The sequence below is a fragment of the Parus major genome, chromosome 4 (assembly GCF_001522545.3).
Source record: "Parus major isolate Abel chromosome 4, Parus_major1.1, whole genome shotgun sequence".
Lineage (NCBI taxonomy): Eukaryota > Metazoa > Chordata > Aves > Passeriformes > Paridae > Parus > Parus major.
Window position 1 is genome coordinate 41,270,626 of NC_031771.1, and position 14,345 is coordinate 41,284,970.

At 35.6% G+C, this 14,345-nt stretch overlaps 1 protein-coding gene across 3 annotated transcripts in view; it reads left to right on the forward strand.

Moving 5' to 3' along the window:
- The window catches only part of DLC1 (DLC1 Rho GTPase activating protein), a 245,891-nt gene that overhangs the window by 83,399 nt on the left and 148,147 nt on the right, over nt 1-14,345 (forward strand). For all 3 annotated transcript variants that reach the window (XM_015625003.2, XM_015625002.3, XM_015625001.3), the window contains exon 4: nt 748-888. In XM_015625003.2, the coding sequence (XP_015480489.1) occupies nt 748-888 (141 nt within the window). The remainder of the gene's footprint in view (nt 1-747; nt 889-14,345) is intronic.

Genomic DNA, 14,345 nt, shown 5'->3' on the forward strand with positions numbered 1-14,345 from the left:
ACTGAGGCTGCACTTTCTGGGATTAAGAGTTCAGGAGATTTTTTTTTGCATAGTTGTATTTATGTAGGCTGCACCTCAGCTAATAATCCTGACAAGTATATGGCTGGTTCTGCACATAGCCAGGTCTTTGCCAGATATGTGTCACAATTTATCTGCAAACAGTATAATCCCTTGCCCTCACCCTATACAGTAAATCAAGCATGAGCTAAATTTTTACTTCCTCAACAATAAAACATACTGTATATCTTCTTTTTATTCTCAGAAAGAGGAATGTAATCAATGTCATTAAAAGTAAGGGCTTTTTAACCAGAAATGGTATTTGGCTGATAAGTGTCTGGTGATTCAAAAAAACTAAGGAACCGTACCTCTGAATTGTATAAACTGCTGGATGGTGAAGTCATTTCATCTGTGTAATGGCTTACAGATGTTCTCTAGATTGCAGTGCTGCAGAGGCAGAAGGTGGGAGCACACAGGAAATACTGAATATCAGAAAAAAATGTCAAACTTTTGCAGCCCTTAACTGATTTTTCTTACCTTGCATTCTATGCTTTAGGGGAATGATAGCTTTGATGTTAGTAGTGATTTATAATTTCAGAACAGCAGCTAAAGCAAACCACCACATTGAAAAAAAAAAAAATAAGCATATGTTTTTAAGTGAGCTTGCCTAAATATTTCCATTTTTTAGCAGAAATATAGTTTTATTTCACATTCAAATTTACTAAAGAGACTCTCAATATTTTTCTACAGGATGTTGAATCTGGTTCTGAAAGTGGAGTGGATGTTGCTTCAGTAAATCACTCACAAACAAACTTGTCTTCTAATATCCATGCTCCTGACCTAGCATCTCCCTCTTCAGTAGCCAGCTCTGGAGCTAAACCAAAGGCTGGGGTGAGTACAAAGGTTATATTTTTTTAAACTTCTCTCATGATTCCAGATTGGAAGTGAAATAAAAAAATATTATACTATTCATTATTTGGATTGTACAACAGAAAGTGTGAGAGACACTGAGGAAAAAAAATGAAAGTGGTCTCAGAAGGCCATTTTAGTGGCAAAAAATACTAGGAGTTTCACAATTAAAAACACATTATTAACAGCTGATGATTACAATAAGCTGAGGTTTCATATGAGAAAATAATTTAAAGGAGCTATGATATTTAGGAAAGTAAGTTTTTCTGAAGTTACCTAAATCTCATGAAAGATGTTGCCAGAGAAAAATTGTGGCTGATTTATGATGTCCAAATCCAGTCATCCTAGTCCTCTTGAAGGTATCTACTATCCAACTGATCTGAGAATGTCATTCTAAGGCAAAATTTGTCAGGTGGTTCTAGATGCTTAGGGTCAGAGGGGAGCCTGACTTTTCTGCCAGTCCAGTGCATGCTAGGTGGTGAGGAAGGGCTGGCCTGAGAGCTCAGACATGCAAGGAACCTCCTGCTATGTTCATTCATAGATACACAGAACTATGATAAGCATGGGTCTTTCTTTTGCTATTTTCCATCTTTTGGAGAATTCTTCATAATGCTCCAGCCACCAACATGTGCAGACATGCTTGGATGTCCTAGAAACTCCTGATATACTATCTGTTCCTTCTAGAACTTATTGTTTCCCCTGCCTCAAGAAGCACAGAAATCTAAACTTCTAAGTCTTGCCTATGCTGAAAAGTCTTAGAATAACTCCTGCTCCATCTATTCACTTGTTGAAATGCTTCTGGTTACCAGACCAGCAGAAAATCTGGCATAAAATATTAAAATAAAAAGTGTAGTTAGCATAAATATATATTTAGAACAAGTCTATAAAAAGTAAAATAGAGGCCACCTGTCATTTACTGCACTGCAATAATAGCAAGTTAACTAATGCCTTTGATTGTGGCTAACAGAAGTTCTAATAAACATTTACATTTGGGATTGTTCACTTGTACAAAAATAAATTCACTTGTAATTTATCATCAGTGCATAACTATAGCAAATGGAGAGCTCTGCACTCTGTCACTGCATACATAGCAGCACAAATTCTCAAATAAATACACGTGTTATGCTGGAAGGTGATCTCCCATTTTACCAGATCCTGAGAAGCACACAGACACCTTTTCACTTTTTATGGTATTAAACATCCCTTTTAAATTTTGGATTCTCTACTAATATGGGGAACTCTTAAAACCTGGCTTTGCAGAAGAGTGGGCCACTTCCTGGGAGTTGGATATTATGTGTTAATTCAGCTTCAGCAAGTAATTTTTACACTTTTGCTGTGATGACTATATCATGATGAACATATATGCAAGTGTCATTTTATTATATAATTTTATATAAGTGAAGTTAAAGTTTCTGCATACACAATTCTCTTCTAAAGTTTTACACTCTGCAGCTCCCCATACCTTGCAGCTATCTACCTAGTGATCTCTGAAAATCCACAATGTGGTGTTCTGTCTATAAGGTAGACTGTAGTTTTGGGGATTTGGGGAATTTTTTTGTTTGCTTTTGTTTTTCTAGTTTTGATTTGGATTCTGTTTGGGGATTTTTTTTGTCAGATTAGCTATAGGAATAAAATTATTCTGCACTTGAAACTCAGGGAGCCATTTTTTAATGGTAATGGACAGTTTCAGAGATTTTATTCCCATTTTGTAGTCAGTAAATGCAGATCTCCAAGGACTCCGGATGCTTGGTCTCCAAGGAGAACTTCTTTTGTTGTGTTTATTAATAGTATGTAAACAGGAGTGGAAGGGTGATTAGTTATATTATGGAATGATTTGTGGTATTTTTAAACAAACTATAGCAAACAGTTGACTGCATCAGAGTCTGACTGTAAAGTTAAACACCCCATCATATGCAGACCTGGGTAGTGGGAATAGCAAGGCAGGGAAGGGAGACATGAGTTTGGATCTGGTTCCTGATAAGGAATTTGTGAAAGATATTAACTACACAGGATATAGCTCATAGGTAGAAAATTTGTGTACAGATTAACCATGTCCATTCATGTTCATTCAGTTTTATACAGATTTAAACCAAACTATTTCAAACAGTGTCACGATGTGTTGGGATATCCATATGGTTTGATAGTCCTAGTTGAAATGACTCATATAGAATTATAGAAATCATATATCATTATAGAAATCAGGACATTTTAAATTTTCATAAGAAATTTTATAAAATATTAAACAAGATTTGTATTTAAAATTCAGCGTCATTTGGAATTTTCTGTGAAAATAAATAATAGATACTATTTTAAATAAAATCGAGGTTATGTGTGTATATTTTCATGCACAAGTTCTTTAACATTTACTGAAGGTTCACTTCTGGATAGCCAAACCCATTCTTGTCAGTGGAATGCCTGTGCACAGGACATGTCCCTGTGTTTAAGCACACCACACCTGCATGCTCTCACACACAGAGAGCTCTGTACTGAATACAGGCATGGCAAAGAAGAGCAGGATTCTCCACAGAACATTATGGAAAGGTTTCTCTACCATTCTGCAGGGTGCAGCAGGAAGGCCTTTGATATGCAGATGTCCTTGGTATTTTGGGCTTATGAGGAGCATACAGCTGAATAACCTCCATCCTAAATTTAGGATGCCACTGTTATATCTCGTGGTCAGGGTGAAATAGCATCATGTGACCAATAGGGTGTTGGAGCCACAAACTGGATGTCTTTGGAAAGGTGCTTATATGGACAATCCTTGAGAAAATAAGGATTCATGTGACTGAACAGATGCATTTCCTACATAATTTAGGATGGGATAGTAAGAAATGGTTTTGGCATCCTTATGTTACTTACATTTACAGAATAAGAAAATATTCATGCTTCTATCAGCACAACTTTATGTTCTGGGGGCTTATTAATCAGTCTCCAAAATAGACAAATATTTTTCTATATTAACACTTGAGGATGTACACTTGGCTAGCACTAATCACTTGAGAGTTGAAATCAGATTTAAAAAATAAGAAATCAACAGCTTTTTGCCCCAGCCATGAGAAACACTGGAAAAAGGGAGTGCCTTGTCTGGACTTGGAGAGAAAGAAATGTAAATACTCTACATGTCATTGCTTTCTACAAACCAATGTTCTACATCTGGACAATTAAAATATTCTTAACAATAAAGACCAGAAATTATTTATTTTTAAATGTGGTTTTACTATTATGGAAACAATATGGGACTACAGTGCTTAAAATGTGTTTTAATAACTAAAGGCAAGATTCTTCTCCAATGCCCAGTTAAAAGCTAACCAGTTAAGCAAAACTTGAATCAATTATATCAATTATTATCGTTGTTCTTTTTTTTTTTCTTTTTTGCTTCTTCTGTACAAAAGGTTGCTTAAAGATGACAGCAACTAAGGCCTAAAAGTTGTGGAGAAATTTGTCCTTGAACATCTCCTCTGCAAAGCCTATTTATTTTCTGTTCAGGTGAAAAAAAACAGCTGTGATTATTTTCTACTCCTTGTCTTGGCAATCTTATTCCTCCTGTTTCAACAGTGTCTAAGTTAACCTTAATCACACTGTACAAAGGTAATCAGGAATCTATTATCACCAGAATAGCTGGTACCTAGGAGCAGATTGTTTTTCAGATTAGCTATAATGATTCATTTAAGATGCATTCAGTTCTCAAAGTGATTTAAGACATCAGTTATGCCTGCAAGTATAAAATTACCTAGTCTGGCTGAGCACTGGAATGGGCTTCAAGCATAGCTGCTGGTACCACTGAAGGCTTGGATGAGCTCAGGAGTCCACTTTCACAAATCTTGTTACTGGAATGGGACAAAAATTTGTATTGTCTAGATAACAGATTTGCAAACTTTCAATTTATATGCATTAAATAATTTATCCAAATGTGCTTTTGATTCATAATCATATACTTTAAAATTTGAGCTTCTTAAAGAAAGCCAAATAATTTTGTGAAAAATAATTTTAAGATTCGTAGATTAAGAAAGAGCTCAAGTTTCTTGATACTTAACTACACTTTTTAAATTTTGAAAGAAGAAAAAATATATTGTAAGAAAAAGGAAACCTTTATTTCAAATTAAATATTAATGACAATTTTCAAATTATTTCAAGGGTTTGGAAGGTTTACATTTCCTACTGCATTATAGTAAATTCAGAGAACTTTATGTATGTAAACAAGTACAGAATATGTCAGTGCATTTGTGCTGACAAATCTTTAGCAGTGGGTCATGCAATTTTAAATTATTAAATTTAAATAATGATAGATTCTGGTCTCTGAATTATACTTTTATGTTATATTTGCTCATTTATCAAAGTCCTCATATAACTATTCTGAATTTTGCTGCCATTATAGTATTCCTTGAATTCTTATTTTACTCATTCATGCAAAACTGAAAGTTAATCTGGTAAGCATTAGGGAAAAAGACCCTTCCTGTGCAACATTAATTCAAATATTATTTCTTTAAAACATGATCATTTTTATGAATTCAAGATGAGAAAAGCCTTCTCAGAACCTGATCAATTGATTAAATTAGTATTGTCTTTCATATCTATGTTTAAAATAAAATGTTTTGGAAAAGGTAAGGGAATTAATTATGATATTAACTCTTCACACAATCACATTTTCATTTGAATTCTAACAAGTTGGTCTTTTACCCTACAAAAAGTAAAATACCATGAAGGTACATTTGCCAATCATTTATAAGAAAACAGCAGGATTATGTTGTATTTGTTATAAGAACATCTCAATAATTTTCCTTGACTCTGTCTTGTTCCCCAAAGGAATCTGTTTTAAGTATCCCTTCCTATGTTAATCTTAAGTGTATTTATTTTATCTCAAATGAAATGGCAAGTTTTTGATCTGTGGAGTCTTTTAAGCACTGTAAATCTTAAAGGTGAACTTTTTTATTTGGGCTGGGGGTTTTTTGGTTTTTTAGGGGGTTTTTTGTTGTTTTGTTGGTTGGTTACTTTTGGTTTTTCGGGATTTTTTTTGCAATGAGCAAGCTCATTTTAAACTCCTACAATTTGAAGCAAAATCACTGAATCCAGTTATGATATCTTTGACAGTTTGACAGGTGTCACCTTTGGTCAGGAGCAGTCACTCTCTCTCTCTCTCCCCTACTTTTTCTCTCCCTCAATATTAGATCCTGAGCGAACAGTGTAAATTCACAATGCAATGAGAGGTTTGCAATTTTATACAGGTACAGCCTGACCCAGGAAATACATGTATTAGGTTATCTGCTCTCGTTTCCCAACAAATCTCAACAAAATATTGGTAATCTAGAAAAATACCCTGCTTTTGAAGTGCTATGCATGAAGGCTTCTGAGACTTGCCAAGATGTCAAGTTGTACATTTACATTTCTGTCTCGTCTTGCAACTTGATTATAGCAGCCATGCTTATATACTGGTTTTTTCCACAGGTTTTCTGCCTTTTGTAGAGTTGCTGACACTGTCTTCGACACTGTCTCTATCTGGTTGTGTTTGATAATCATTTTCTATAAACTGAAGAAAAAGTTTATGACTTCTTCAGCTATAATATCACTAATTGTGCTGTTAGAAATGTAAAATACATTTTTTCACTATATGCTGCCACCTGGTGTCTTCCTCTTTTAGATGAGGGGCGCTGCATGGGGGGACATCAAGCACTTGGGCATAGGCAGATACATTTTTGAAGAATTAAGGCATTATGCTGCAGTTAAAAGGTTTAATGAACAAAAGTAATGACCATTATTTTGAGTTTATATTTAGAAATGACATATTGTAACTTTGACAACAAAATGCTTTGACTGAAGAAAAAAACTGTAAGTGAAAATTTCTAGGTCACTTACTGATTTAAAAATTGGTCCCAAAGCAATGTTTATATTGGAAAAGTAAAGAAATATGAAGACATCAATTTGCAAGTGGGAAAAAAGATTTTTTATCTACTACACATGGATAAAATAACCTGTTTAGTTATTTGCATCCCTTTCAAGCAGATAAATGCTTCTCATGATGACATACATATTGCCAGAGAAGTCTCCTGGCAGCCTTGTCTCCTTCCAGTGGTTTGTGGATATGCCCAAACTGCTCATTTAATGGAACCTCCCAGGTGAAAATCATGAGCAAATTACTTCTCCTAAAAGCTGTGTCCAACCATTAGGTTAAAAGGTTAACTTAAATATGAGGGCGATGGTAACAGTGGGTGGGCATTGACGTTCCCTTGGTTTAAGACAGCCTAAAGAACTTTCAAAGTACAGTGAATAGCAAATTTTAGATAAGTCTGCATTAACACTGTGTTGAATACTCTGTTTTGTAATGCAGTCTGATTTTGCAGACTAGCAGTGTTGAGGACAGGGATTCAGCCTAGTGCATTAGATAAAAAACCTGGGAAGGAAGAAAGCAAAACTATGCTGTGTATATACTGGGGTGCACTTGCATTTTTTAAAAAAATGTAAAGATTATTTTTCATCAGTAAAATTTCTCCTCTTGTGAAACCAACAATAGAAGGCTCAGTTTCTCTAGAGATGGTAGGTTTGATAGAATGTCAGGATATCAGCCTTTTTTTTAAACAACTCTGATATCAAGCTGGTCAAGCCTAAATCTTTGAGAGTTTGCTGGGCATTGGTTTCCTTGACAATATGTTCTGAATGCCAAATGATAACATGAAATGTTCCCATTTGTTGTCCATTTTTAATGCCTGATAAGTTTAGTTCAAGTCTGTCTTCTGTGCTCTTCCACATGGATTGAGTTGAATCCATACCAAGTTTCCTTTTTTCTCCTGAAGTTGCTTAAATATGTTTAACTGTATATCAGTATGAAATTTTAACTCTTTTTCAGCACCTGCCAAGAAAGGCTTACGTGACATTTATATCACTAGGTTTTTTTTAAAAGTGCTTTGCAAATTTTCCCTGTCAGTATATGATATATATAGTGCATTTCTGCATTGAAAAATTTAAATTCTGAGGTGAGCTATGGCATTCTTATTGCATGCATGTGAAAAGATGGGAAAAATTCTTAAATAATTTTCAATTAGAAGCCCGTGAGTGCAAAATTGGTACAACATACGTAAATTGCTTCTTTATATCAGTGGCATTAAGAATTTATTTCTCTGAAGGAAAAAAATCCATTAAGCACTGAAAAGTTTTATTAGTAATTTTTTTGTTGCTGTTTAAATTGCTACAATGCAGAGGTGCATCTGTATGGAATTGCATTAATTTTAGTATCAGCCAACATTTGCAAAAATGATCACAGCACGTGATGGTGATTGGAAAGGTGAGGTACACAGCAAGTAATCACTACTTCTTAAAAACAAGGGATATTCATTTTTAAGGATTTAATCTGTGAAAATTACTGTTATCTTAAAATTTAAAAGTAAATTGATCTCAAAACCAGCTTAGGCTTTTTTTCTGGGAAAATTTACAACCCATCAAAACAACAGATGATGCACATTATCATCACAGGCTTACTGTCACTCATGCAATGAAGCCCTAAAGCAGGATTTGCATTTTACTCAAGAATCACAGTTTGTCATTGGGATTTCCATGTTTTTATACAGATCCTCTAGTCTACTGCAGGTCTGGGGAGAGGAAAGTAGTCTAGCTGGATCCAACACAGCCACAGACATGCTCTGAAACACTGTACATGGAACATGTACATGACAGCTGTACATGGAAGCCCTGACTGAGCTATTTCTCTTACAAGGGGGCTGCTTCTCTTGCACTGAGTTTTATCTCAACATAAGTTCTCCTAGTGACACATGCCTTCTCTGTTTCATGCCTGATAGAGCCTTTCACAGCAAGTAGTAAATGCCAAACATTTCTGGAAAACTGTTGAAAAGAAGGAATCTGAAATTTCCTGTTTAAATTGTACTGAGATATATTGCATCAGTTATTACATCTATACATCTCACCATTTTTAGAATTCTACCTCTTTGAAAGGAAGTAATTGGAGGATATGATGGGGGATTAATTACAGCACATGCAGACTAACATAAAGATTTTAATGATGTAATTCCTTAAAACAGCATTGAAGATCTGTGCCAAAATGAGAATAAAATGTTCCAGAGAAAAAGAAGTATTCATACATTTGTGACTCTTTCCATCCTGTTCAGTAATAACTCAAGATACCTTCAAAATCACCTGGAGGAGACTCTCAGAAAGGGTCAGTAGGTCCCCTTGCTGGACAGTATGAAGGGATGGAAAGCAAGAGAGCTTGGAGACTTGCTGCAGAAAGCTAGATTACAGATTTAATGGGAACTGGGGATAAGGGGCTTTAAAGCTATGAAAAAACTTCAAGTTTTTGCCAGCAGACCAATAGGTGACAAAAGGCTGCAGCTTTATACAGCTCAACAGTGTTGCAAAAGACTTTCAGCTGGGACAAACTGCTGTTAGAAGCTGAATAGTTCGTTAACTCCTAATTTGCCAAGGACACCTTTAGTTTTAGTTTTGGATAGCTCCATGAAGAAATTCATTGTATCTCTATCAGACTCTGTGGGTACTTACTACATCTCCAAGGACTTAGATCACTGGGACAGAAGCAGTCAAACCAAACAGCACTGATTGAATACCATCATGTGGCTGAGAGCCTTCACCTCATCCCTCAGCAATTCAGGAGAAGGGAAAGATCAGAGTGTTTTGAAGATGGAAAAAATAGTGTCATTTCAAGAGTTCAGTTGTAAGATAATGCTTAGGTTTAGGGCTGCAGTTGCTTTCTGTCTCCTCCTTTGTGTGATTCAGGGACGGGGTTCAAACCACCCAGCCATCCCATGCAGTATTGCCAGGCAAAGCATGTGAGATATATAATGATTGCAGACAATCATATCTGAGCTGCCAAAAATTTACTGAGAAAACTACTGCTTGGAGTATCTGTTGTACTAATATCCAAAGTGATAACAACTATTAATAACCATTTAAACTAATATTAAAAAGTTGTCTTGACAAGATAGGAATTGTTCTATTTATTATAAAGTAGCGTTACTGTAAAAGTATTTTAAAGTAATCCTCTGTTATTCATATTCAGAAGTTTGGTGCTTGATGGGATTTTGGCCCATTTGAGATGTTATGAAATTTAAATCCCCTTTGGCATAATTGTGTATATAAAAACAGGAAAGATCAGAATTATTTTAAAATTACGATTTACTTTAACTTAACTATGCTCCTGAATCATTAAAGTGTCTTTTTTCCTGTTTCTTCTTCTTTCTATTTGCTTTTTTCCCTTTTTTTCTTTTTTGTTTTCTTCTTTCATCGTCTTTCTCCTTTTTTTTTTTCTTTTTTCATTTGCTCCTGTATTCCTTCTATTTTATTTGCATTTTCCATCTCTCTGACTTTCACTCTGGCTCTGCGTCTTGATTAAAGTCACTATAGTTACTTACATCAAATTGTACCCACCCTCCTCCAAAGTACAGTTTGCTTCCTGAATATTCCATGGCTCTTTTTAACCAGATCACTCCCAATAAGAGCACTGGAATGGCTGTGCAGCCACATTCTTGCTCATTTCTATAAACATATGAATTTCTTCTCTTCTAATATACAGCTGCACAACAAGTCTACCTGTGACTTGACCAAGGTAGAATATTGGCACTTAGTGCAATGATAGGAATTTGATGTTTTCCCAGCCTTGGACTGAAGGCCAGTGCCCCTGGGGGACAATTGCATCACTAATAATTGTTTATGCTGTCAGTCTTGCTAGTATTGAATTCAGACTCCATAAATTCACGTCTCTGCTTGCAGTTGTGGTTATTTTAAGTGTGATTTGGGGGGAGGAGAGGAGGAGGGGAATAATGTGTATTTAGCTGAAGAGAGAATATGCAAAACCTCAAGAAAGAAAAGCTGTATTAAAGGGGAAAGAAACAATGTAATATGTAAATATGTCTTTTGGTGAGAATTTCCTGTGTTTTATCTAAGAAAGAATTTCAGGCTTGAGTCCAAGACAAATGCAAACAGAACGAGGGAATGAAGACAGAATTTGAGTTAGAAAAACAGTGACAACAGTTTAATCTTTCTGCCAGTAGATGGAGAGCACAGGAAAGTAGAAGCACACACATAAAGAAAGAAGGAAAAAACCTTGCATCAGCTTCTTTGAGTGAGAGATGAGAGAAAAGCAAGAAGCAAGGTGGGAGGAGGAAGCAGATTGCAAAGCAGGAGGAAATTGGGGGAAAAAAATGGATTCTAAAAAGTATAGAGGAAATGACAATTCCTAAAATATCAACTTGGTCAAATTGGTTTATGGGCAGTGAATAAATAATTATCTTCTGATAATTTGAAAGAAGTCATGTGCCTTCTATACAATATTCTTTACTTCTAGAGCATGGTTTGAAAATGTGGCATGAATAGTTTGCATTGCTGAAATGGAATAAATCCATGTCTGCCTTTTCAAGTACTTTTCCAGACACAGACTGCTGTGAATGACATCATGGAAAAACTTTTTTTTTGGTCCTTTACATATACCTCTCTTGTAAGGACTTTTTTTCCTCCTAAGCTCTCCTTCTTCCCATCTCTCCCTCACACTCTTACATGTCTCGCTTGCTTTCCCTTTTCCTTTTTTTGTCTTTTTTTCATTTTTCTTTTTTGTTTTTTTGTTGGTTTCTTTAATTTTTTTTGAACTTCAAAGCCAGGGTGGAAGCAAGGAATTTGGTTAGCTCTCTGTTTAATAGTTGAAAGACCGTGGTTTGGGGTTTTTTAATGCACAAAATTCCTCTCAGTGAGACATGCCACACATTCTGATCTCTCCCCTTCAGGCAGTTACACACTATTAAATACGGGGTTGGAAATGACACGCGTCTGGAAATACAGAAATGAAACAACCTTCCACTTTCTGCACTGCACTATACAATGAAGGTGTTGTAAATTGTTAATTGGATGGCATGGGCTTCTACATAGTGGGGCTTTCTATAAATAGACTCTGTACATTCCAGTGTGTTGCCACTATTTTAATTTTCTTCAAACTAACTGAAGAACCTTTCTATGTTATGTAGAGATTAGGAATTTTTTTAATTTATCTGTTTTTACTCCATAACACATAGTTTGTGCTCTGAAAATTTGTTCTATTTACTTTCTCTTACCACACTGTCTATATGACATTTTTGTACTATCCTTGTTTTAAAAGAGAAGTAAAATCCAAACAACCTGTAATGGTACTTGACACTCCCTGTATCCTACACCCAATACATGGTGAAATATGACTACTGTATTTTAAATAATACTGCACATATTACATAGAAAATAATAGTAAAGCATTGCCATGAAGAATAGAGAAAGGCAAGCAGGGTACTGCTTGAGATGGAGAGACAGGAGATTCTTTGACCTCCCAAAGTTATTCTGAAGTTTTGGATTCCCACTCTGAGAAGACAATGTTGTCTGTATGTGAATGGTACTGGACTGGAAGCTTATTCTCCCAGTTTGGTAGATGACAAAAATCCTGCACATGGGAGACATCTGGTGAGGAATTATAGGCCACTGAGTCTGAACACTGCAATGGAAAACTGAAGTAGGCTTTAATTTCATACAAGAGGGAGGAGTAGATAATGGAGTAAAACACTCAGTAGTGTGTGATCCTTCAAAATGCACTTTCTTTACAGAGCCATCACTCTTAGTCCAGCATATTTTAACCTCAGTGCTATAACCCTAGGAATGTGAACACAGCTTACATGTACCAATGAGTAAATGCAAGATTATGTGGGATTAAATATACCATTCCTTTGAAATGAGTTTCAAAGCACCTCAAAAGATTGACTGGATAGGTGTCCTTGGAAGCCTGATGGAACTTTCAGATAACAATGTTATAAATTTAAAATATATAATATTTTAAATGTTTAATATTTAAAATTCAGATTTTTCTGCTATTAAATTCAATAATTAGGTATCTGATTGGATAATCCATGGGGTGATAATTTCAAGGCAGATAGCAAAAAACATGAAAGTGATAGAGCAAATTCATATCCAGCTTTCAAACAGAGGTATGTTGGCTCATTGTGAAAGTTTGTTACACAGTCACATGCAATTTGTCTTATTCTTCTTTTACTGCTTTGCCAATACAAAAGCAATTCAAGAAATATCTAGTTTTGCTGTTGCTAGCACTGTGGTGATCTTCATCACTGAATGATGTTTCAACATGCTTAGGGATTTCAGTGTATTTTAAGACCTCTGTATTCTTAGGAAAGGAAAAAAATCTTTAACAGGTTTCTCACCTAGTTTGGTACATCCTGTGGACAATGTCTTGGAAATACAGAAATTACGGGACAAAGATCAGAGCATATGGATTGTATATAAGGAAAAGAGTTTTTTGGGTTTTTTTCCTAATTCAGAGAACCTATCTACCTAGAAGCCATTCTGTACTTCAGGAAGACATGTGATTGTCAAATATTGTGAAGTATTGCCAAGAAACAAAGCAGTCTGGGGATTTATATGTTCTCTTCCTTGCACTTTAAATAAGGAGGAATTTATAATTTCTTCCAAGAGCTTAAGTTCTGCTTTGAAAGCATAGCAAGATTTTCAGAAGTCTAGTTAACTTTATGTTAAAATTTCTCTTCTGTAAGCAAGTTAAAGTTTGGGAGTCAGTGGGATTAGGTTTATAAATACTTCCAAAAGCATGTTGCTCTTTTACTCTTTTTCTCTTCGTGTCCCCTAGATATTTGCACTTTTCTGAAGGAGTTGTTCTCTTTATCCACCTGAAAACAACACACAGTACTGAATTCAAAACATAGCTGAAGTTTGTGCATACATAGAATGCAGGTAGTTTTTCAAAGTGCTACCACACAGAATCTCTGATAATGTTTCCCAGTCCCATATGATATTTATACCTCTTTTTATATGTTTATATGAAATTTTCTTTTTTTCTTTTTTCTTTTTTTTTTCTGAAGGGTCCTTTGACACACCTATTGGAAAATATTTAGCTGATAGATGAGATTATTTGCCAAAAGAATTTTGAAGACCAAGAACATTTGAAGAGTAAGACCTTGAGTCACTGAGACAGAACCGATATGTCTTGTAACTTTATTCAGAATTTCACAATCCTTGCTAAACTGCAAGATAAGGGCCAAAGGCAACAAACCAGCAGGAGCCAACTCAGAATGTGCCAAAGTTCATAGAACAGTTGCTTCAGGCTAAAGTTTGTTGACCCTTAATCACTCGGGGTCATCAGTAGTTCTGCTGCAGGGCCCTGCAGAACGTGAGCCTGGTCAGATGTCCCGCTGCTCCTGCCCAAGCTACCCGTCGGGTGGAGTGAAAGCTGGGATACAGGAATTCCAAGGCAGCACTTTGTCGGTGTCTGCCTGTAGGAGTGCTTTTTTGGGCTGCCATCCTTCCGTAACACGTGTGTTTTCTAATCCTAAACTTCCTTGATCTCTTGCAAATGGTGTAGGTGGGGTCAATCACAGCACAGGCGAAATATTCCTTCCAGTTAACATACCTTGTATGCTTTTGGTACTGTGTTTTGTCACTGA